At 38.9% G+C, this 24,308-nt stretch overlaps 1 protein-coding gene across 1 annotated transcript in view; it reads right to left on the minus strand.

Moving 5' to 3' along the window:
* Window positions 1–24,308, minus strand: part of Ccdc18 (coiled-coil domain containing 18) — a 127,810-nt gene that overhangs the window by 10,726 nt on the left and 92,776 nt on the right. The window contains exons 23-27 of the mRNA XM_057772154.1: window positions 20,170–20,269; window positions 19,488–19,604; window positions 15,116–15,259; window positions 10,075–10,278; window positions 6,127–6,264 (exon numbers count right to left, since the gene is read on the minus strand). Of these exons, the coding sequence (XP_057628137.1) occupies window positions 6,127–6,264; window positions 10,075–10,278; window positions 15,116–15,259; window positions 19,488–19,604; window positions 20,170–20,269 (703 nt within the window). The remainder of the gene's footprint in view (window positions 1–6,126; window positions 6,265–10,074; window positions 10,279–15,115; window positions 15,260–19,487; window positions 19,605–20,169; window positions 20,270–24,308) is intronic.

Below are 24,308 nucleotides of genomic sequence, written 5' to 3' on the forward strand. Positions count from 1 at the left end.
TTAAGTCCCAAAAGTGTAAAAAGAAAATAGAGTGAAGTTGTTTCAACAACATTCTAATAGTTGCCACTATTATTTTTCTTAAGAGATCAAATTTATAGCTATAAACATCTGATTTGCCACTAACTACAATATTCAAGGAAAAAAGAGAAAAGAACACATTCTTACATTCACTTAACAGTTAAACATATACCAAATTTGGATTATGATTTTACCTAAATAAACTCTAATGAAATTTTTTAGACAGCTGGAGAAATCTGAACAATTACTGGACATTGGATTGGGTGTGGTGGCACATGTCTTTAATTCCACCACTCCAGGCGCAGAGGCAGGTGGATCTCTTTGAGTTCCAGGACAACATGGACCACGTAGTGAGTTTCAGGACATCCAGGGCTTATATAGAGAGACTCTGGCTCAAATAATAAACAACTAAAGCCAAACCAAATGAAAAAAAAGAAAAAGAAAAGAAAAAGAAAGGAAAGAAAGAAAGAGAAAGGAAGGAAGAAAGAGAAAAGAAAGAAAAACTCGAGAGAAAGTGAAACATCTCTGGCTTCATAATGATGGTGGTGTTGAACACCAGGGAGCAAATTAAAAATGGATGATATTGTCAGGCAGTGGTGGCACACCCTTTTAATTCCAGCATTTGGGAGTCAGAGACAGGCAGACTCACAGAGAGCTCTGTGAGTTTTGAGGTCAGTCTAATCTACAGAGCAAGTTCAAGGATAGGCTGCAAAGCTACAGAGAAACCCTGTCTTGAAAATAAAACAAACAAGTAACAACAACAACAAAGATGATGCTGAGAACAGCGAGATGATTTTTGTGCAGAAGTATGCCCAGCCTACACTGTGGGAAAGGGAGGCAAGAATAGGATTGGACCAGATCTCTATGATCTGCTTGGACAATAGGTCAGGTCATCTTATGCCAACTAGGTATTGTCTGAGGACAAGACACAGCTGATGGAGTATTTGGAGAATCCCAAAATGTACATCTGTGGAACAAAAGTGATCTCCAGAATCAAGAAGAGTGTGTTGAAGCTGGGCGGTGATCCCAGCACTCGGAGGCAGAGGTAGGCGGATCTCTGTAAGTTCGAGGCCAGCCTGGTCTACAAGAGCTAGTTCCAGGACAGGAACCAAAAGCTACGGAGAAACCCTATCTCGAAAAATCCAAAAAAAAAAAAAAGTGTGTTGGCTAGCTTTGTGTCAACTTGACACAAGTTAGAGTCACTGGAGAAGAGGGAGCCTCAATTAAGAAAATGCCTCCATTAGACCAGGCTATAGAAAAGTCTGTAGGGTATTTTCTTAATTAGTGATTGATGTGGGAGGGCCCAGCCCATTGTTCCTGGGGCAAGTCATAGGGAGCAAGCCAGAAAACTACACCCTTCCATGGCCTCTACATCAATTCCCGCCTCCAGGTTCCCGTGCTGTTTGAGTTCCCGTTCTGATTTCCTTACATAATAAACAATGATTTGGAAATGTAAGCCAAATAAATCCTTTCCTCTCCATCTTGCTTTTGGTTATAGTGTTTCATCATAGCAATAGTAACCATAACTAAGACAGGGAGAAAGGGCAGACGTAATAGTTTATCTTAAAAAGGCTACTAATGAATAGCTGTCATTGCCCTATGTATTACAAAACAAATTTCTCATGACTTTTAATGTGTATCCTAAATTAATTGACACACCAGAATTAAAATTATGAATAACTAACAGGATATTTTTGTTATACAATATGTGGTCATGCTGTGAACCCAAGATAGCACTATGTACCGAAAAAAAAAAACAAACCTGGTTTAGTTGTGGTGTGGCTCAACCCTAGCACACACCTTTAATCCAAGAGTTTTCTGCTTGAATGTTGTAAACAGGATTAAATAAAGACAATGATAGGTCAAGAAGAGGAGCAAGCAACCAGCTGGGAGGAAGTGAATGTAGGATTATTAAGAAAAAACCATAAAGTAAGAAGGAGCCAGGAAGACAGATAAAGGCAGAGGAAGTAGAAGTGAGAGGCACTCAGTTTGAGGAGGAGGACTGGAGGCAGCAGAGGAGGAGAAGGAGAGGGCTTCCGGGACAATGGCAGAGGACAAAAGGTTGGATGGGTACTTTCTCTCCCTCACTGAGCTAGCAGCCTTTTATCCCAGCATCTGGCTCCCAAGTCTTTACTGGTAAAATTGAACAACTGAGAATTTGTTACGAACAACATATTTTTGTTGGACAGTCCTGATTTAAGTAAAACTGTCTTGTAGTAAAATGGATATGATCTTTTAAAACACAGCAGTTTCTGCTCCATAAACACTACCTTTGCAGGAATCATTCTGGAATAAACACTGACTGCAATGAGAGTGGAAAAGCAGAGATGTCACCAAAGCCAGGTAGCTCCTGACACGCCTTGGTTCTGGGTTTAGGTTTGCATTCTTATTTTATACTTTAAAACAACAAGGTGGGGTGGCCAAGCAAGTAAGATTTTACAGGCGCATATGCAGTAATCAGCAGGTTGTTAAGGGCAATGACTCATTGTTTCAGCTGTTTCTCCAGGGAGCAAGTGAAATCATGCTTGGCAAATAATATAAACTAACAAAATCATTCTCACTTCAGAATAATTTTGCAATTATTAAATGATTTTTCTGACAAATCTGAAACCTTAATTTTGGGTTGGCTAAACATTTTTTTATTATTTTTTTGTTTTGTTTTGTTTTTCGAGACAGGGTTTCTCTGTAGCTTTGGAGCCTGTCCTGGAACTCCCTTTGTAGCCCAGGCTGGTCTCGAACTCACAGAGATCCGCCTGCCTCTGCCTCCCAAGTGCTGGGATTAAAGGCATGCGCCACCACCGCCTGGCTGCTAAACATTTTTTTAAAGAAAGAAAAAACAGTGTTAAATTAGAAATTCCTAGAGCTAGTGTGATGCCTTGGCAATCAAGAGCGCTGGCTGCTCTTCCAGAGGACTGGTTCATTCCCAGGACCAGTTTCAGGGCATCCAACATCCTCCTCTGGCCTTCTCAGGCACTGCATAACCATAGTACACAAAGTACATTCAGGCAAAACACTGTACACACAAAATTAAAATAAAAACTGGTAATTCCTTTTAAAGCTAATATGATGATAGTATATATACCTTTCCTGAGCAGAAATGGAGGAGGAGTGGACTGGGGAAGTAGGGACAGAGAGGAGGGAGGGGAAAGACTGGGAGGAAAAGAGGAAAAGGAAACTGAAGTCAGGATGCAAAATAAATAAATGACAGGATATCTTCTCATTTTATTTATATATTTATTTATTAGGGTTTCTTGAGACATGGTCTCATGTAAACCCGTGTCTGCGCTCTGTGCGCTGGCACCCAGTTCACAAGCTTCGGGCAAAGGGCTGGAGGTTAAAATACACAGACACAGACAGACAGAGAGACAGCAACACGGGTCATCCTTGAGTTCCCCAAGAACGCCCCCTTTATTGTGTTCAGGGGCAGATTATAGAGAGATAGCCACGCCCCAGCCAAACCCACCAGAAACCACTCTCCTGCCATCAGGAACTCCTGAAGGTCTTGTGCTCAGAGCAGCTGTAGGCACTCAGATCAGGGGATTACAAAAAAATTCAGGATCTGGGGTCTCACTGCTCCCAACACAAAGGCATCAAGACCTTGCTATGTAGGTAAGGATAATCTTGTGTCTGTTTCTCTTGAATGATGCAATCACAGGTATGTACAAGTGTGCCTGATTCGGCCCTCTCGACACACTTTAAAACTAAATCTTTGTTAACAATCAAATAGAAAAAAAATATTTTATACAAATTATATATATTTGTCATACTTTAAAATGTTATTATCCCCACATATTAACAACACTAAAATCCCTTTTTAAAATATTTATTTTATTTTTAACTTGTGTGACTGTGTGTCTATGTCCACCTGCGTATTTAGGGTAACAAATGGTTGCAAAACCAGAAGCATCAGATGTACAGGCACTGGAGTTACAGGTGGTTGTGAGTCACTGATATGGGTCCTGATAATCAACTTGGGTCATCTGAAGAGCAATTATGTCACATCTCCAACTCTAAATTCACTTAATTATTTTTTTCATTTCATATATTTATTTACTTGTGTCTGTCCATCCGTCTGTCCATCCATCCATCATCTATCTATTTGGGTTTTTGAGGTAGGGTTTCTCTCTGTAACCATTCTTGGCTGTCCTATAACTCCTTTTGCAGACCAGGCTGGCCTTGAACTCACTGATTCGCCTTTGTCTGCCTCCCAAGTGTTGGATTAAAGACGTTTGCCACCACCACCCAGCTAATTTTGAATTTTATGTGTATGCGTATTTTGCTACATGTATACCTGGTGCCCGTGGAGGTCAGAAGATGGTGTCAGATTACCTCAGAATTAGAGTTATAGACAGTGGTGAGCTGCTATGCTAGTTGGGTGCTGGGAAATAAACCTGGATCCTCAGTAAAAGCAGCATTTATAGCTGAGCCATAGCTCCAGCCCCTAGAACTATTTTTTAAGCAATTTTTATGAACTATCTGTTTATAATTAATTTTAGGTATTTATAACATTAATAGTTTAAAATGGATAACTACAGAAAACAGACTAGAAAATATGAACAGTAAATGACAAATTCCTAAAATGGACTAATGGTTGCCTCTGAAGATAAAGGGTTACAAACACTTCTCATAAGTGTGTTTTCAAAAAGCTTCAAACTGTGTTTCATTTGGCAGGAATTATGTTTTTAAAGAGATCTGAATCTAAATGCACTTAAATAAGACATCAGTTACAAGTCTCTCTGCCCCTACCCCAGGTGTCTAACAAAAACTAGGTATGGTGACACTTCTTTAATCCCAGCACTCAGGAGGCAGAGACAGGAAAATCTCAGTTCAAGACCAACCTGGTCTACAAAGTGAGTTCCAGTATAGCCAGAACTACATAATGAGACACTGTTTCAAGGAAAAAAGAAAAGCTGAATATAAATGTATTTGTAGCCTTTGTTTTTCAGAAAAATAATTTTTTAGCACCAAACTCAATAAATAATGTTAAAAAAATTAAGATTTGGGGTAATCTTTTCAAATGTTTTAAAAGGATAAATGTAGCACAATTTCTAGTTGGAATTAATAATAAAAACCCAGAGTCAGATATAGGGTTTAATGCTGAAGATCAGAGAAGTGGAGCAGCAGACACCAGAGAGTTCTTACCTCTACCAATGCCCAGATCAAAGGAGCGATCCTGTCCTCAGATTGCAACTCCAAACTCTGTCTCCACCAAACCTCAGACTGCTCTGAGCTCCTGTCTCCTCCCACCTTATATTCCTCTCTCTGCCCAGCCATATCACTCCTGTCTCCACCTCCCTAGCGCTGGGATTAAAGGCCTGTGATCCTAACTACTGGGATCACCTTTCTGTGAGCTCTGTTTCTCTCTTAGACAGATTCAATCTTGTGTAGCCCAGGGTAGCCTTGAACTAACAGAGATCCCTTTGCGTCTGTCTCCTGAGCCCTGGGATTAAAGGTGTGTGCCACCACTGCCTGGCCTCTAGTGACTTAGCTCTGCACTCTGATCTTAAAAAGGCAAGATTTATTTGTTAAAACATAAACAAAACATCACTACAGATAAAAATATTCTAATTAATAATACTGTTAATTTTTATAAAGACTCAGAACATATTGATAAAACGGTTCTAGTACTGCTTCTCAAACTTACTATCAGATCAGAGGTTAGAAATTATAAAGTATTTTACAGTATTTTTACATCACATAAAATGGTTTTTGTCTGTAATTAAGAATTTCCCGTTTGTTTTTCCACAAGTTCTATAATCAAAAATGATAAGACTCTAATCTAAGAATTTAACATATAGTAACTATAAGATAGCTATTATCATTATATGCACCTTGGAGAGGATTAAATAGCTTATCAAAGTCATACAGTTATAAAACAGGCTTGAAACTTAGGATGCATGTTTCAAGAACTAGACCTCTTAACTCTAGAGCACATTATTAGTCTTTTAGCTGAAAGGATATTAAATGCAAGGTATGTATTTAGCTTAAAATGAAGATCACACTATACTAATTTATAATGAACACTTCAAGAACTAGACGTATACTTTCATCCTAGTAGGTCAATTCATTTTAGTGGGGGCTACTGACACAAATTATATTTTTCTTTACCTCCATATGATAAGCTTCTTTGAGAGAGTCTACTTCCAAGGATAATTTCTTTATTTCTGTTTGCATTCTTGCTTCTAAATGAGCTTCACGTACTTGAGAAGCCCCTAGTTCTTCAGCCAAACGATTTCCATGAGCTTCCTTAAAAATGACATGATAATATAAATTATATAGGTAGCTTATTTGGTTTAGTATAGCTAAATAAATTTAAAGCCTTAATGGAAACATGCTAGTCTTTATGTAAACACATGTGCCAAGCGTTTTTAAAGATTTTATTTTATGTATACAGGTACTCTACTGACTTTATGCCAGAAGAGGGCATCAGATCCCACTATTGATGGCTATGAACCACCGCGTGGTTGCTAGGAATTGAAGTCAAGATTTTCGGAAGAAACCGATTATGAGTGAGTACATCCCATGTTCCTCTTTTTGGGTCTGGGATACCTCACTCAGGATAGTGTTTTCTATTTCCATCCATTTGCACGCAAAATTCGAGAAGTCATTGTTTTTTACCGCTGAGTAGTACTCTAATATGTATATATTCCACACTTTCTTCATCCATTCCTCCATTGAAGGGCATCTAGGTTGTTTCCAGGTTCTGGCTATTACAAACAATGCTGCTATGAACATAGTTGAACAGATACTTTTGTCATATGATAGGGCATCTCTTGGGTATATTCCCAAGAGTGGTATTACTGGATCTTGGGGTAGGTTGATCCCAAATTTCCTGAGAAATCGCCACACTGCTTTCCAAAGTGGTTGCACAAGTTTGCATTCCCACCAGCAATGGATGAGTGTGCCCCTTTCTCCACAACCTCTCCAGCAAAGGCTATCATAGCCATAAATAAAGGACATTGAGCATATAATTTGTGATCCTAGAGAAGCTAAATAAGAAAGTGAACCCAAAGAAAATTGTATACTCAGCCGCCTGGATAGGGGAAGTAGACAAGATTGCAGGGCAAAAACTGGGAACTTGCGGGTGAGATGGCATGGGGCAAAGGGGAAATGGGGTGAGAAACGTGAGAAGGGGAGGATGGGAGGAGCTTGGGGGATTGGGATGGTTGGGATATAGGAAGGGTGGATACGGGAGCAGCGAAGTATATATCCTAACTAAGGGAGCCATCTTAGGGTTGGCAAGAGACTTGACTCTAGAGGGGTTCGCAGGTGTCCAGGGAGATGTCCCCAGCTGGTACCTTGGGCAACTGTGGAGAGGGAACCTGAAATGACCCTATCCTATACTGATGAATATCTTACATATCACCTTAGAACCTTCAACTGGCGATGGACCGAGATAGAGACAGAGACTCAATTTGGTCTGAGCTCTTAAGGTCCAAATGAGGAGCAGAAGAAGGGAGAACATGAACAAGGAAATCAGGACCAGGAGGGGTGCACCCACCCACTGTGACAGTGGCACTGATTTATTGGGAGCCCACCAAGGCCAGCTGGTCTGGGACTGAATAAGCATGGGTTGAAACTGAACTCTCTGAGCATGGCGGACAATGAAGGCTGATGAGAAGCCAAGGACAATGGCACTAGGTTTTGATCCTAATACATGAACTGGCTTTGTGGGAGCTTAGCCTGTTTAGACGCTCACCTTCCTGGATGTAGATAGAAGACCTTCGTCTTCCTGCAGGGCAGGGAATTTGGACTGCTCTTCAGTATCGAGAGGGAGGGGAAATGGTGTGGGGGGAGGAGAAGAGGAGTGGGGATAGGGGGGAGGGGAGTGGGGGGAGGGGGCAATATTTGGGAGGAGGGGAGGGAAATGGGAAACGGGGAGCAGGTGGAAATTTTAATTAAAAAAGAATAAAAATAAAAATTAAAAAAATTTTTAAAAAATTAAAAAAAAAAGATTTTCGGAAGAGCAGCCAGCTCTTAACCTCTGAGTCATCTCTCCTGCCCACCAAACTAACTTATTATATGGTACACTTTAAAATACAGACATTTCATAGAAGACCAAAAGAAGGCAGTAGTACATTACTTGCTACATAAGTTCACTAATCAACGCCTTCTGTGAAAGAAAGACCCATAAAAGGTTAACTTTGGCAGATAACAGCCTTCGCAGGTGTTCCTGCGCACTTTTTTCACCATATGGACTATTTGTTTTTAACAAGAATAATTTGTGCTCTTTTAAAAATCTCTAGGGGTGTTTTGGCCTGAATGTATGGATTTGAACAACTTGTGTACCTGGTACCCATGGAGGCCAGAAGGGAGTGTTGTATCCCTTGTAACTGGATCTATAGGTAGTTGTTAGGCAGTTGTTAGCCACCATGAAGATGCAGGGAATTTAAGCTGGGTCTCTGAAATATGCATCCGTCATGGGTAAGGGGAAACATGGATGAAATATGTCTTAAGAACTATGTTAAAAGTTTTTAAACAACTGAACAAAAGTTACAAACCTCTGCTATCCAATTAGAACCAATAAAAACTGTTATAAAATCCCCAACAACAACTGTAGGACAAACTAATCTTAATTACTATAGCTTCTGTGTGATTATTCGGGTCTGGATGGCTGGAAAAGGAAAGAGCAGTCTCCGTCTACAAGCAACAACAAAGCCAGACATTCTATTGCTTTAATTCTCCTTTTTCTTGAAGGAGACTAAAGTAACTACAGAGTATGGAATATGAGGATAGCTTATGTAAAAAAACTAAATAAGATTCAAATCAGATTATTCATTAAAAGAATCAAGGTTTGAACCAAATGAAAAAATAAACATGAATCTATATTTAGTTTGGGATTAAAATATTATAAAACTTTCAATCTAAGCAATCTCCCATTTAAACTCATTTTGAGAACTGAGTTTATCTTATCAAATAAAACAAATTATACTAAACTCAGAAATTATCAACAAAGGACCAAAATGAGATAAAAGTAGATACCTTCCCTTTTTATGTAAACACCCAAATATCTGTTATATTCCTAATAAGTTTTCCTATATATGCTTAATTGCTCTAATTATCCAGAAATTTGAATAAAAATATAACTAAGCCTAACAAAAACTAAAAGTAAAAATCTTTTAACTATATACCTATGATGAATTAGTTAGCAAAGAGAAAGCAGAAAACTTTTTTTTTTTTTTTGGTTTTTGGTTTTTCAAGACAGGGTTTCTCTGTGGCTTTGGAGCCTGTCCTGGAACTAGCTCTGTAGACCAGGCTGGTCTCGAACTCACAGAGATCTGCCTGCCTCTGCCTCCCGAGTGCTGGGATTAAAGGCGTGCGCCACCACCGCCTGGCAGAAAGCAGAAAACTTAACAAGACTTTCAGAATAAAAATAAAGTCTTTTCTCAAGGTCTAATAATTAACCCAAGTATATCAATCTAAATACTCTTTAAATGAGTTGTTAACTTCTAAGGAAATAAACCTTTTATTAGTAATCTTGATTTTTAATATACTTTCATCACAGAGAACTAAATGAGGTTTTATTTAGAAGAAGGCTCAAACACATGCAAATCTAAACGTGCTAAATAACTCAATTAATTGAGAACTAGTGTAGCAAGAGTTCAGTTATGAAGGATTTTTATTATAAAATATTATATTACAAGTAATTTAAAATCTAAGTATAACACAGTTAAATGTTTTCTTTAAGAAACCTGTGGTAGCATGTACATAACATAAAAGCAACTACTTTTCAGACAGCACCCCACAGTGTGGCCTTTGCGTACATGGCATAAAAGCAACTACTTTTCAGACAGCACCCCACAGTGTGGCCTTTGCTAGTCGCTGCCCAAATGCTGGGATTACAAATGTGGACCGCCACACCTGGTTCTACTATTCTAGCCATTTCTAAGCAGACAGTTTGGTAAGCTTAAATACTCCACACTGTGTGGAACACAGTACAAAATACAAAGGTTAAACACTGGTGGTTCAGTGATGGGCATTCCTATCTGCCTTCTTTTAAAAAGGAGTTAAAATTTAAAATTCTTCAGTAAAATAAACTATTTAGAATAGAATTACCTTTTCTTTAGAGAGTTGCTTTATATCCTCCAATTCACTAGAGAGTCTTTCTATTTCTCTCTGTGCTTGGACTTCTTGGCGACGAGCCTCCGCCAGTTCTGAATGGGAGTTCTGCATTTGCTCCTGGGTCAGCCTCAATTCCTGCCCCAAATCAATGACCTCCTTGTACTGGGTAGCAATGTACTCTTCCTGTTCTTTTATAACCTGAAAAGCATAGAACATTTGTGAGTTTCAAAATGAAATACATAGTTATGAAGTATACAGTTACAATTTGCTTCTTTATTTTCATAAGAGAATTTCCCTACAATTATTTTTATAAAATTACAATAAAATGAGCATCTCCTACTAGAAGTTAGTATTTTTAAAAGCCTTAATGCACCAACACATGTTAAGCCACATTGCTAACCCATATCATTTAGCAAATTAAAGACTCAAGGGATCAGAAAAAGATAAATATATACAGTAAAAACAGATTCAGACAAAAAATAAACTCTAAACAGTTTACAAAAAAAAAGAAATAGAGTAGTTGGGTATGGTGACACATGCCTTTAATTCCAGCACTTGGGAGGTGAAAGCAGGCAGATCTCAGTGAGTAGAAAGACAGCCTGGTCTACAGAGTGAGTCCAGGACAGCCAAAGATACACAGAGAAACCCTGTCTGAAAAAAACAAAAAATTAAAAAAATAAAAATAAAAGAAATAGAGTATAAAAAAAGGCCATGTAAAGTTGGAAAATACAGCCAGTCGGTGCAGCACTAGAGAGGCAGAGGCAGGCAGATCTCTGTAAGTTTGAGGTCAGCCTGGTCTACAAGAGCTAGTTCCAGGACAGGTCCCCAAACTATAGGGAAACCCTGTCTCAAAAAGTCAAAACCGAAACCAAAAAAAAAAAAAAAAGATGAAATAGACACAAAAATCTGAATTATGTATATTTTTATGTTTTCTTTGAATTTTTTGACTGTGAATGAGCTAATTACATAGAGACATTTCATTGTGTGTGCTGATAAGCTAAAACAAAATATTTATTTTAAAAGTATTTTGACTTCAAAATTTAAGTCTAAGGACGTGTTACTTTGGAAAAGAGTTTTGCTTTTGTTTCCACAGAAGATGAGAACCTGTGGATTCGTTCCAGGCTAATGTGGCTTGACAGAGCAAGACCCCCCTGAAATATCTTTTATGAACCCTAAAAATACTTTGCCCCCCCCCAAAGAAAAGCAGGAAGCACTTTGGAGAAAACTATACCCAAACTCCCAAAATGATTGTTTATAAAAGTTTGTCTTTATTTTAAAAGGGTTGGTTATAAATGATTAATGGTCACAGACAATGCGGAGAGAGCTTGAATGTGGAGTTTGTTTGGGAAGAGTGTATTGGGAAGTGGGAGAAAAGGGAGAAACAAATAGAGAGGGGAGGAAGAGGGGGAGAGACAGAGGAAGGCTGGAAGAGATAGATTGGGTGTGGGCGGAGCTTCTCTTATAAGGGCCTCACACCTGCAAACAGAGCCATAGCAGAGGGGTGGCTGTGCCCAAGGGGCAGGGCCAAAGTGTGCCTGTATACTAACACTGGGTTCTCGCCTCAGCACCAAATAAAACCAAGTATGGCACCAATGTAATCCTGTGACTTGCGGTAGGAGAAGGAGACCAGAAAAGAGCATACGGTCATCATCTACTACACAGGGAGTTCAAAACTAGCCTGAGCTACCTAAGACCCTGTCTCAAAAAAACAAAAATCAAACCAACAAGTAGATTGCTCCTGAGAAATGACCTCTTGAGAAATAACACTCAAGACTGTTTTCAGGCCTACACAAACATGAGTACATACTCCTAAATAAATAATAAGTAAATACTGCCATGAAATATAGAATTAAAATTCACAATTGATCTATACAGCTGAGTTGTGGATTCTCTATGAAGATGAAACATCACTGCAGCTATTATTTCCTCTGAAATGTTATTAATTACTTAAATTCCTAGTAAATGACAGGTTAAGTATTTCTTATCTGGAAACGCAAAATCTGAAATACCCCCTGCAGTGATATTTTGTTTATGTTTTAACAAATAAAGCTTGTCTGAAGATCTGAGGGCAGAGCTAAGCCTCTAGAGGCCAGGCAGTAGTGGCACACACCTTTAATCCCAGGACTCAGGAGACAGAGGCAGAAGGATCTATCTCTGTTAGTTCAAGGCTACCCTGGGCTACACAAGAGAAACAGAGCTCATACAAAGGTGATCCTAGTACTTGGGATCGCATGCCTTTAATCCTAGCACTAGGGAGGTAGAGACAGGAGTGATATGGCTGGGCAGAGAGAGGAATATAAGGTAGAAGGAGACAGGAGCATTGCAGTCTGAGGTGGAGACAGTTGTAGTCTGAGGACTGGCCCTGTAGTCTGAGAAGAGACTCTGAGGACAGGATCACCCCTTTGGCCTGAGCATCAGTACAGGTAAAATAACTCTCTAATGGCTGGACTCTCTGTTTCTCTGATCTTCAGCATTAACCACTATATCTGACTCTGAGCTTTTATTACTAATTCCACTTAGACAAACTAAAATTCATGATAAAACTCCCCATGCCTCCCCAAAACACGTTGTGAATATTATTTTGGCAGAGAGAAAATTTCACAGTATGAAACTGTTTGATTGCTGTGGGGTTCTTGTACCCTGTAAAGATTTTTCACCTGTATTAGCTTAATAAAATACTGACTGGCCAGTAACCAGGCAGGAAGTATAGGTGGGGTAACGAGACTAAGGGAATTCTGGGAAGAGAAAAGCTCAGTCTGCAGTCACCAGGCAGCTGCAGAGGAAGCAAGAAGAGAATGCTGTACTGAGCATGGCTAAACACAGATAAGAATTATTGGTTTAGCCGGGCGGTGGTGGCGCACGCCTTTAATCCCAGCACTCGGGAGGCAGAGGCAGGCGGATCTCTGTGAGTTCGAGACCAGCCTGGTCTACAAGAGCTAGTTCCAGGATAGGCTCCAAAACCACAGAGAAACCCTGTCTCGAAAAACCAAAAAAAAAAAAAAAAAAAAAAAGAATTATTGGTTAATTTAAATTGTAAGAGCTAGTTAATAATAAGCCTGAGCTAATAGATCAACCAATTTATAATGAATATAAGCCTCTGTGTGTTTTTTTGGGACTGAACAAATGGCTGCGGAACCAGGCAAAACAGAAACTTCTGTCTACATTTGATAAGTAAACTTATTAAAATAATCTATAAATTATCTTCAGATGAGATACATATGGTAAATATAAAACAGAAATGCATTCAGATTTGAGTAATTTTGAATATGTAAGTACTCCAAAATCCACATAAACTCAAACTACAAACAATTCTAACTAAAAATCTTTGGCTATAGGAAGCAAAGCCAGTCCTAATTCAGCACGAGGCAAGTTAGACAGAGGGACAGAGGTAATGACACTGGACTTGAAGGAAGAAAAGGGAAAAAGGTCAGTACTAATTACTAGGGCCCTGGTATTTGTCATGAAGATCCAAGATATAAATGAGTATAATTACTATGCAAATAATTTCAGCCATTCACTAGTAGGGAGCCAACATGGCAGGGCCATTAATCATTTCCACCTCAAGGTTGTCCTCATTGCTCTTAGAGACTCTGCTTCACTTATGTTCCCAATAAATAATAACTTATGTTTACTATATACAAGTCAGGAGCCGGGCAGTGGTGGGGCAAGCTTTTAATCCCAGTACTCAGGAGACAGAGGCAAAGGCAGTTTGAGCCCAGCCTGCTCTACAAGAGCTAGTTCCAGGACAGGCTCAAAAGTTACAGGGAAATCCTATCTAGAAAAAAAATATATTTTGTTTTGTTTTATGTGTGTGTGTGCGCGCGCACACACACACATACACAAAACTCTGGGAGTTCAGAAAACAGGGATGAAAAAAGAGACAAAATGCCTTCCCTAACACAGTTTATGTTCTACAGAGAGAGACATAAGCAATCAAACACAATAGTTATTGTTGAAATTCCAAAGTTTTTGACGAGAACATTATATCCATTAGAGCTCACAGAAACAAATTCACTTTTAAAAAATACTAGGGTGTTGAATACATTCAACCATCAATACACAGGAAACTTAATAATATCAAGTCATCAAGTAACTATGTTTCTCTGATAACATACTGCACTTGGCTGAAATAATACTGTTATCTTTTGTCAGTTTCTGTGTGAAGTTCCTCAAGTTCCTGTAACTTCTTAATATATCTCCAATTCAACTACATAATATATTTACATATTGAATATTTGTTGATAAAAAGCATATACTGTGGATTTACTCTGTAAAATATAACATGACAAAGTTAGAGAATACAAAGTACATAAGACAGTGCCCTTGTCTACACCAAAGCCAGCATAATTGTTGTATGGTATTTTGTTTGTGTTCTGACAAATAAAGCTTGCTTGGAGATCAGAGGATGGAGCTAGTCACTAGATAACCATAGAGGCCAGGCAGTGGTGGCACACACACACATTAATTACAGCACTTGGAAGGAGGAAGCAGGAAGATGTAGAGTACAAGACCCTGGTCTACAGGAGACTGAACAGGTCTAAAAGAGGAACAGCCTTTGACCCCAGAACATGGGAGGAACAGCCTTTGACCCCAGCACATGGGAGGAGCATGCCTTTGACCCCAGCACATGGGAGGAGCATGACTTTGACCCCAGCACATGGGAGGAACAGACTTTGACCCCAGTACTAGGGAGGTAGAAATAGGATCTCAGCCCAATTCAGTCTAAGGATTCAGAGAGACAGGAGCTCCCATTAGGTCTTAGATTTAGTAGAGGCAAGAAGTTTCTGATCTTTCAATTTACCTAATATCTGACTCCAGGTTTCTATTACTAAGACTAATTATGATCATGCTTCACATAAAAAATCTTTTTAAAGATCAAAAGAACTAATAGCATCTGGCACAAATAATTAGCTTTTAAAAAGTTGGAGCAGTTTCTGTATTTTAAAACCAAGGTATTAAAAATAAATAAATAAATAGAACAGGGTATCTAAAAGATATTCATTACTCTTCCCTTATGTGAAAATAATTTACTTACATTTTCCATTTCTTTCATCCTTTGTTGTGCTCTTTCTGTTTCCTTTTTCAGCTGACTTATCTCCTGTTCATTCTGGAGCATTATAAACTCTTTCTCCCGAAGCTGTTCTTTGGCATTATGCAACTTTTCATTTAAACTTTCTACCTGAATTTCAAGCAGATGATCATTATTAACACAATTAAGAAAATACAATTACTCATAGCTGTGTTCTAAGTGAAACCAGCCACTTATGTACAAAATATCTAAAAGAAGGCAGAACATGGAGGTTCACACCTACAGTACAGCAGTTTGGAAGTGGAGCAGGAGGGTAATAAATTCAAAGCTAGCTTACACTACACAGCAAGACCCTGTCACAAAAATAAGAATAACAACAAAAATACCTAAAATCAAATTTTTTAAATTATTTTTCTGGGGCTAAATATTATAATTCTGCTGGCCTGCCCTATCACCTGAGCACCCTGTTCGCTTAAGAGAGTCAAGCTCCGCCCACTCCCAATTTCCTCCTTCCCGCTGATGCAGGCTGATTTCCCTTCCTCTTTCTCTGTCTGTTCTTCTAAAGAGGTAGCTGTAGCCAGAGACTGCTCGTTTGTTTCTCAGTCTCCCACACCCGAATAATCATACGGAAACTATATTAATTACAACACTGTCTGGCCAGTAGCTTAGACGTATTCCTAGCTAACTCTTACATCTTAATTTAACCTACTTCTATTATCCTTTTGTTTGTTTGCTTTGTTTTTATTTTTCAAGATAGGGTTTCCCTGTAGCTTTGGAGCCTGTCCTAGAACTAGCTCTGTACACCAGGCTGGCTTTGAACTCAGAGATCCGCCTGCCTCTGCCTCCCTGAGTGCTGGGATTAAAGGCGTGCGCCACCTATGCCCGGCTCCATTTCTATTATTCTGTGTATTGCCATGAGGCTGTGGTTTACCGGGTAAAGTTTCAGTGTCTGCCTCCTTCAGCATCTACATGGCATCTCTTTGACTCTACCTTCTCTCTCTCTGTCTCTCTCTCTCTCTCCTGATTTCCCACCTGGCTTTACTTTTCTACGCCACTGGCCCAAAAAGCTGTATTCATCAACCAATAAAAGCAACACATCACATCAGGACACATCACATCAGGACACCTCACATAAGGCAGCCTCTGCTTCTCCCTTCCTCCCTCTTCCTCCCTCTTCTTTTCTCTTTCTCTTTCCCCCCCCTTTCTCTCCCTGCCTGCCTCCATAACCCCTTTCCCTTATAAGCTCCCAATACTCACTAAATAAACTCTATGCCACAGCTCTCGCCACATGGCATAATTGTCTGTCTCCCACCACTGCAGCCTCGGGTCACCTGCCACCACAAATCGTAACACTAAAGAGATGGCACAGTGGTTAAGAGCACAGTTTTCTGCTTTTGCAGAGGACCTGGGTTCTGTTCCCAGCCCCTACATGACATCTCACAACCATAGGTAATTCCAGTTCTAAGGAATCTAGTGCCCTCTTCTGGGTAGATGATGCACAAACATACCAGAAGGCAAAACACCCACTCACATAAAATAAAACTAAATGTCTAAAATGTACTTTTCCTAGCAGGTAGGTAATGCATGCCTTTAGTACCAGAACTCAGGAAGCAGAGGCAGGCAGATCTACACAAGATTGAGTCCAATCTTGTCTACAAAGTTAGTTACAGGACAGCTAGGGCTACATAGAGAAACCCTTTCTCAAAACCGAAAAAAAAAAAACACAACCTTTCTTAAGACAAACATAATTTAGAATTTTACTTAATAAGATGATTATATATTCTATGAACACTTAAAATCCACTAAAAGATAAAAAGCTAAATCATAATTTTCCCTTTAGTTAGCATATAAAAATGGGTCTGTATATAATTTCAAGAGAGATTCTTGTACTTTGCTAACTCATAGTTACTTACCCTCAATTACCTCCTCTTAACATCTCTGGTCATCTACTTTGGCTACTTCCTCTTCTAAATTTTAATGTAGACTGACTTTTATGTATGAGTGTTTGGCTACCTGTATATATGTACATGACAGACATGTCAGGTACCCATGGAGGTCAGAAGAGAGCATCAGATCCTCTGAAACTGGTATTAAGGATGGCTGTGAGCCACCATGGGCAGGTTGAGAACCCAAACTGGGTCCTCTGCAAGAGCAGCAAGTGTAATTATCCACCGAGCCACGTCTCCAACCCCATAGTTCTGTTCTGAAATGATCCTATCCATGAGAGTAAACAAGCAATATTTGCTTTTACTTTGAAGTTTATTTCCCTTTACATAACTGAAAAGTTAGCCGGGCGGTGGTGGCGCACGCCTTTAATCCCAGCACTTGGGAGGCAGAGGCAGGCGGATCTCTGTGAGTTCGAGACCAGCCTGGCCTACAAGAGCTAGTTCCAGGACAGGCTCCAAAACCACAGAGAAATCCTGACTCGATCTCAACCCCCCCCAAAAAAAACCATAACTGAAAAGATTTTGCACTCCCATAAACCTCTCCACCGATGCAATAATGCAAATAATAAAAATCCCAGGTTTAATGGCTACTAAGACTCCAGGGTGGCCTTCCAGTCTCCCAGAGAGGAAACGGGAATGGAAGACTGGAAAATCACCTGCATCCAAGAAAGGCTAAATTCTTTTATTTTATTTTTTATTTTTCGAGATAGGGTTTCTCTGTGTAACTGCCCTAGCTGTACTATAACTAGCTAGCTCTTGTAGACCAAGCTGGCCTCAAACTCACAGAGATCCGCCTGCCTCTGCCTCCCAAGTGCTGGGATTAAAGGTGTGCGCCACCACCACCAGATGCTAAATTCATTCTTAAGGTATCTCCGAGTCTTCTTTCCTTGGGTCCCCGTGCCATGACACTACTAATTCTCCTGAGTGCATCTGGCTAGTCCAAGTTTTAAGCCTGTTCAACAATACCGTACAGGAGGAAGGATCCTTTGGGAACTGAGTCCGTCCACTGGAACAGAACTTCAGTTTACAGTCCCGCTAGTGGGAACCACAGGAGAACGGCAATCCCTGGAGGACTACCGGCCTGGGCTGTCTCACTTCAGTTATCCCAGACGTTGAGTCTGCTCCTCACCAGAGAGCAGGACAAAGGTACTATACTCACCACATGGCAGCTCTCATCACGTCCCTGTCTTATCCTGTCCATCTTGTCTAAATGCAACTACTCCCCACCCAGACTGTGGCCACAAGGGTCCCTGGCTTGTTGTTGCTCATGGTTTACATGAGTCCACAGCAGATCAGTTTCTCCTCTGAAGACGGCACCTAGCATAGCCCTCTGTTTCTTTTCCAATGATGACTTATCATACATGAGGAATCAAATACTCCAGCTTCATTTAAGGCTTATAAGAATATGGGCTTATCCTGTGGCTACAAGTACCATTGTCTCTCTTTTTTTTTTAATTCTTTTTATCCATTCCTTTTATATTAGCATTCCTTGGCTTATTTTATGAATAAGTCTCACACTTCCTCCCATTAACAAATGTTTCTATCAGTAATTTATACAAGTACACTAAACAAATAAAACACACTTTATAATTTTAAATATACATGTAAGATAAAAATATAGAGAACACAGTTCTTCCTTCCCACATGATTTCTTTCAATTAGATTCTAGAATTACTTATAAATCCTCCCAGTAATATTTTATAGCTAATCAAACATGTACATATTGTGGTAAGTATATACATATATTGACAAAATGAATAGTAAAGTAGAATACACAAGACTAATAAACATATCCAGTGTTTCTATCACGTGCATTCTATAAAATACAACCATGTTCAGTATTGTTATGCCCAGATCTGCAGAGTCCCCCAAAAACCAACAAGGAGACGGAGTCCCATACGCAAAAGCAAAGAGCCTTCGCTCTTACTCGAGTTCGTGAACTCACACTCCGCGTGCCCAACGTATTGGTGCAATCAGAGAGCCCTGAGTTGGGATGGGGTTTTTATAAGAGCAGAGGAATTTCTAAGGTCCAGGACCCCTGATGGGCTGACATTTGTCTAGGGGTGCCCTGACAAACAGGAGATGGGTGTGTGCTGGGCTAAGGGACATCAAGTTAGGAACTTTCTTTGGATAATCTGTTACTGGATGGAGGGTGGGTGGTCTCAGTTTGTGATCTTTCTTGGAACCAGGTTTGCCTTAGGATAAACTGAGACTCAGGCCTACCTTCGTGTTGGTCTATAGAGCCTGTCATGGCAGGTGTGTACCAAGCTGCCCTGGGTCCTACAGTGTTACGTGTGGGGTGACTGGGCATAGGGATTCAAGGTCGATCTGGGCAGCACAACAAGTGTAAGCACAAACAACAACAAGAACACTCTGATTTTAATGGTGTTAATTTTTAAACAATTTAAAACATGAAATTTTAAGACAATTACCTGTTTGTTGCATTCTTTAAGTTCTAACTCTGATTTCTCCAGAGTACCCTCTAACTTAATTATTTTTTGTTCCATTTCTCCTCTGTGCTCACGAATGGTCATATCCAAATGTGTAACCTAAATACAAGAAATATCAAGCTAGTTGTTCCATTTTATTACAATGCAAATACTGGTGTGGTTGGAACATACTTTTACAACAGGTATTTTTATCAACAAATGATAAGTTTATCCCAAATAAAGCATTGTTTCAAGTAGGATTTGAATTCCATATGTATTATAGATTATAGAAAGTTAAAATGAAAAATAAGAGAAAATGACTCAGGTTTCAATTTATATAGGAATAAAAACTGCTAAATAATGCTTTGTTTCTCCAACATTTAGGTCACAGCAACATGTTCAACTGCATATTCTTTGATACAGAATTAAAAAAAAATCTAAAGGGTAGCAAGCAAACCCTTGCACACAAAACTTACTGGTCAGGCTGAGTTGAAGTTTCATGGTAAAGAACTTTCAGCCAGGCATCTACACTGCCAGCATTTCGAGGACTATAAACTAAAAAGATCTATTTATTTCTAACTTTATAAATATTTATAACCAGAAACAAAAATTGGTGACTTCTAAAACCCTTCATAACTGTCCCATGGTAGAAATTTTTATTCAAATATAATTAGGAAAAAACAACCTGAGCTGCTCTCTGCTTTAGCTCCCAATTTCTCTCCTTAAGCGCCTGATCCATTTCAACGAGTTCTTGTTTTTTGTCTTCAATCTCCATCTTACATTCTCTAAAATTTGTCAAAAGAAAAAGATAAAGCAGATAATATAAGTACTATAATTTTTAAAGGTAGGTAAACTGAGTTATTGTTTCCCATAAATTAAAAGCAACAGACTGTAGTTAATTCAGACTGAAAGGATTTAAATCAAAGGAACAATATATAAAAAAAGTGACTGAAAACAAAAGTCAACTCACACAGAAATGGGTTCTCTGAGCAATTACAGTGGCAGCTTATCCTAATATAGACGGTGCAGAGGAACTGGGGAAGACACATACATCACTCTGACTTCTACCTGCATCCATACACACCATGTGCTTCCATATGTAGGAACATGCACACACATCCATCATACATGCATGCACACATACCAAAACAGAACAGAGAAAGGCAGTATGAAATGAGGCCAGGAAATTAGGAACCTTATATAGGGCTTGGTATTTTATAGACCTGAGTTTTTGAAAACTGTGTTCTATGGTAAAACAAGTATAAAATAGCCTATTAGCCATTTGAAAGTGCATAATTCAATGGGATTAACTACATTTGCAATGTTGTGCAGCATCACCATTTTCCGTTTGCAGTACATTTTTTTATACAACAAAAGGAAATACCATATGCTTCAGGGATCTTTTTTTTTCTCATATTCTGTCTTCTAGCTCCTGACAACCATCAATCTTTCCTATCTCTATGAACTTATCAATTCTAGAAATCTCATATAAACCAAATTTTAGTAAATGTGTCTAGCTTCTCTTAGCATAATGCTCTTAGTGTTCCTCTACTTTGTAGCATGGATTATCACTATTTTATTGCATTTTCTGAATTAATAATACTCCTTTTATGGATACATCATATTTTCTTTATTCATTCATCATTGTGGCAAATTGGTTTCTTGCCATTTTTTTGGCTATTATGAACAGAGGTGCTATGAACATTTGTACAATTTTTGTTTAAATATCTACCTTCAATGCTTGTAGATATAACTAGGAAATTATTATACTAAATGATAATTTTATATTTAACTCATTGAGAAATTGCAATTATTTTCCCACAGTGGCTATCACCACTTTTGTTTCCTACCAGCAATGAATCAGAATTTCACTTCTCTACATATTTCCCAACACTTGGTATGCAAGGGCTGATCTACTGAGTAATGAAATTGTGTCTCAATACTTTAGTTTTTCATTTTCAAAGGACTTAAGATTTTACTGAGAATGTTTTAGAAAGCTATCAGAAGTCTAAAAAGAAATCAATATGATATGATTTATGTTTGAAATCAGAATCATAATGAATCCTGTGGAAAGTGGATTAGCAATAAGTGAAGACCATAAGGAGCCCATTATGAAGACCCAGTCGTACACCACAGAAGAAACAATGATGGACTGTGCACAATGGTAACGGGAAGTCCGTGCATTTTAGAATATGTTTCAGAAATAAGGTTGACAAGACCTGCTAGAAAACTGGATAGAACAGAAGAGGATAATGGTACAGCCTTCTGGTTTGAGCAATTATATTAGAAAGACAGGAGGAGCAGACTTACAAGAAAATATATGAAAGTGTTGGCTGAGTTTGAGATGCCTCTAAAAATGTCCACTAAAAAGGGTTGGAAAGATGGTTCAACAGGAAAACACACTTGCTGCCAAGCTGACAACCCGAGTTTAATCCCTGAGACCAATATGGCGGGAAAAAAAGAACTGATCATCACCATCTGTCCTTTAAGCTCCACATGTGCATCGTGACACATGTCATACATCACCTATGTACACAGAAATAAATAAATCGAGTATTTCCCTGGAAACTGAAGAATGGTAACAGATCTAAGATCTGTTAATAAGGTGATTTAGTCAATGGGCTATCTACAGTCTGGAATTCCTTTGCATTTCCTACTGCATAAAGAATAGTCTCTTAGAACTCTCAACAGAGGAATCTAAAATAGCTGAAAGACACTTAAGGAAATGTTCAACATCCTTAGTCATCAGAGAAATGCAAATCAAAACAACTCTGAGATTCCATCTTACATCTGTAAGAATGGCCAAGATCAAAAACACTGATGACAACTTATGCTGGAGAGGATGTGGGGTAAAGGGAACACTTCTGCATTGCTGGTGGGAATGTAAGCTAGTACAGCCCCATTGGATGTCAGTGTGGCAATTTCTCAGAAAATTAGGAAACAACCTTCCTCAAGACCCAGTAATACCGCTTTTGGGTATATATCCAAAGGATGCTCAATCATGCCACAAGGACATGTGTTCAACTATGTTTATAGCAGCATTGTTTGTCATAGCCAGAACCTGGAAACAACCTAAATGCCCCTCAATCGAAAAATAAATAAAAAAATGTGGTATATTTACACAATGGAGTACTACACAGCAGAAAAAAATAACAACAGCTTGACTTTTGCAGGAAAATGGATAAAGCTAGAAAACATTATTTTGAGTGAGGTAACCCAGACACAGAAAGACAATGATCACATGTACTCACTCATAGGTGGTTTTTAAACATAAAGCAAAGAAAGCCAGCCTACAAACCACAATCCCAGAGAATTTAGACAACAATGCCGACACTAAGAGAGACTTACATAGATCTAATCTACATGGGAAGAAAGTAGAAAGTATAAAAAGACAAGATCTCCTGAGTAAATTGGGAGCATAGGGACACTGGGGGAGGGTTGAAGGGGGGAAGGGAGAGGCAGGGAGGGGAGCAGAGAAAAATGTAGAGCTCAATAAATATCAATAAAAAAAATTTAAAAAAAGAATAGCCTCTTACAGTTTTTCACTTAAAAGATTTTTTCTTCACTCTACCTTTACAAGAAAAAGAGAAGTCTGTCTTCACAGTGCTTACTCATAATTCTCAGCCTGCTAAAAGATATGAATAGAAGATTCTCCCACAGGGAATGTCAAATAGCCCTACCCTTTGCCAGTATTTTTTTTTTTTTTTTTTTTTTTTTTTTTTGGTTTTTCGAGACAGGGTTTCTCTGTGGTTTTGGAGCCTGTCCTGGAACTAGCTCTTGTAGACCAGGCTGGTCTCAAACTCACAGAGATTCGCCTGCCTCTGCCTCCCAAGTGCTGGGATTAAAGGCGTGCGCCACCACCGCCCGGCCCCTTTGCCAATATTTTGTTAAACAGTCATTGAAAATGATATATAAGCAATTTCCTGAATCAATAGTTTACCATTACATGGACATTATTTTAATTTCTGATTCAAATGTAGATACTTTAGAAAGAATTTTTGAAGAAGAAAATTTTGCCTTGTTGGGGATTACAAATTGCTCCCAAAAAAATATGAAGAGGAGATTCTATTAATTACTTAGGCTGTAAAATATATTTACAGAAAATTAGACCAATAAGGTACAAATTAGGAGAGATGAATCACAGACAATGACTGCCAAAGATTGTTAGGAGACATTTCCCAGGTATGGCCCACTGTTGATATATGTCCTGATGACCTGATTAATTTAAATAAAATCTTAGACGGTGACAAGGACTTATGTAGTCCCAGAGAATTATCAGTTAAAACTGAGAGAGAATTATATTTGTTGAAGAGAAATTACAGAAGGCACATGTGGGTTGTGTGGATCTAAATCTTAACCACATTCTGGTCTTATTACCCTCCAAACATTCCCCTTCAGGAGTTTTAATACAGAGGGAAGATACTGTCTTAGAATGGTTTATCACATAAACTGAGTAAAATATTATAAGTTTTTGTGGACCAGGTCTCTGCGTTAATTATAAAAGCAAAATTGAAGCTTCATAAATTAGTAGGAATAGACCCAGCAGGAATTATAGCACCACTCACTAATGATGAAATTAAGAAATTATGAGAAGGAAGTGAATCCTGGCAAAGAGCTTGCAGCAATTTTTTGGGAGACATTTACAGCAACTATTCCAAAAGTGAGAGAATTTGACTATTCCAAAGAGAATGTTGGCACCGAAGTCTTGGAGCTTGTTTTCTTCTCAGAAAAACTGGCATACAGGCAAAGAACTGCCCTTGCTCTGACTACTGACAATATGCATGCTATCCAAACTGCACGAGGAAGATACAAGCAAAAATGACT

This window comes from Chionomys nivalis, chromosome 6 (genome assembly GCF_950005125.1).
Source record: "Chionomys nivalis chromosome 6, mChiNiv1.1, whole genome shotgun sequence".
In the NCBI taxonomy this organism is placed as follows: domain Eukaryota; kingdom Metazoa; phylum Chordata; class Mammalia; order Rodentia; family Cricetidae; genus Chionomys; species Chionomys nivalis.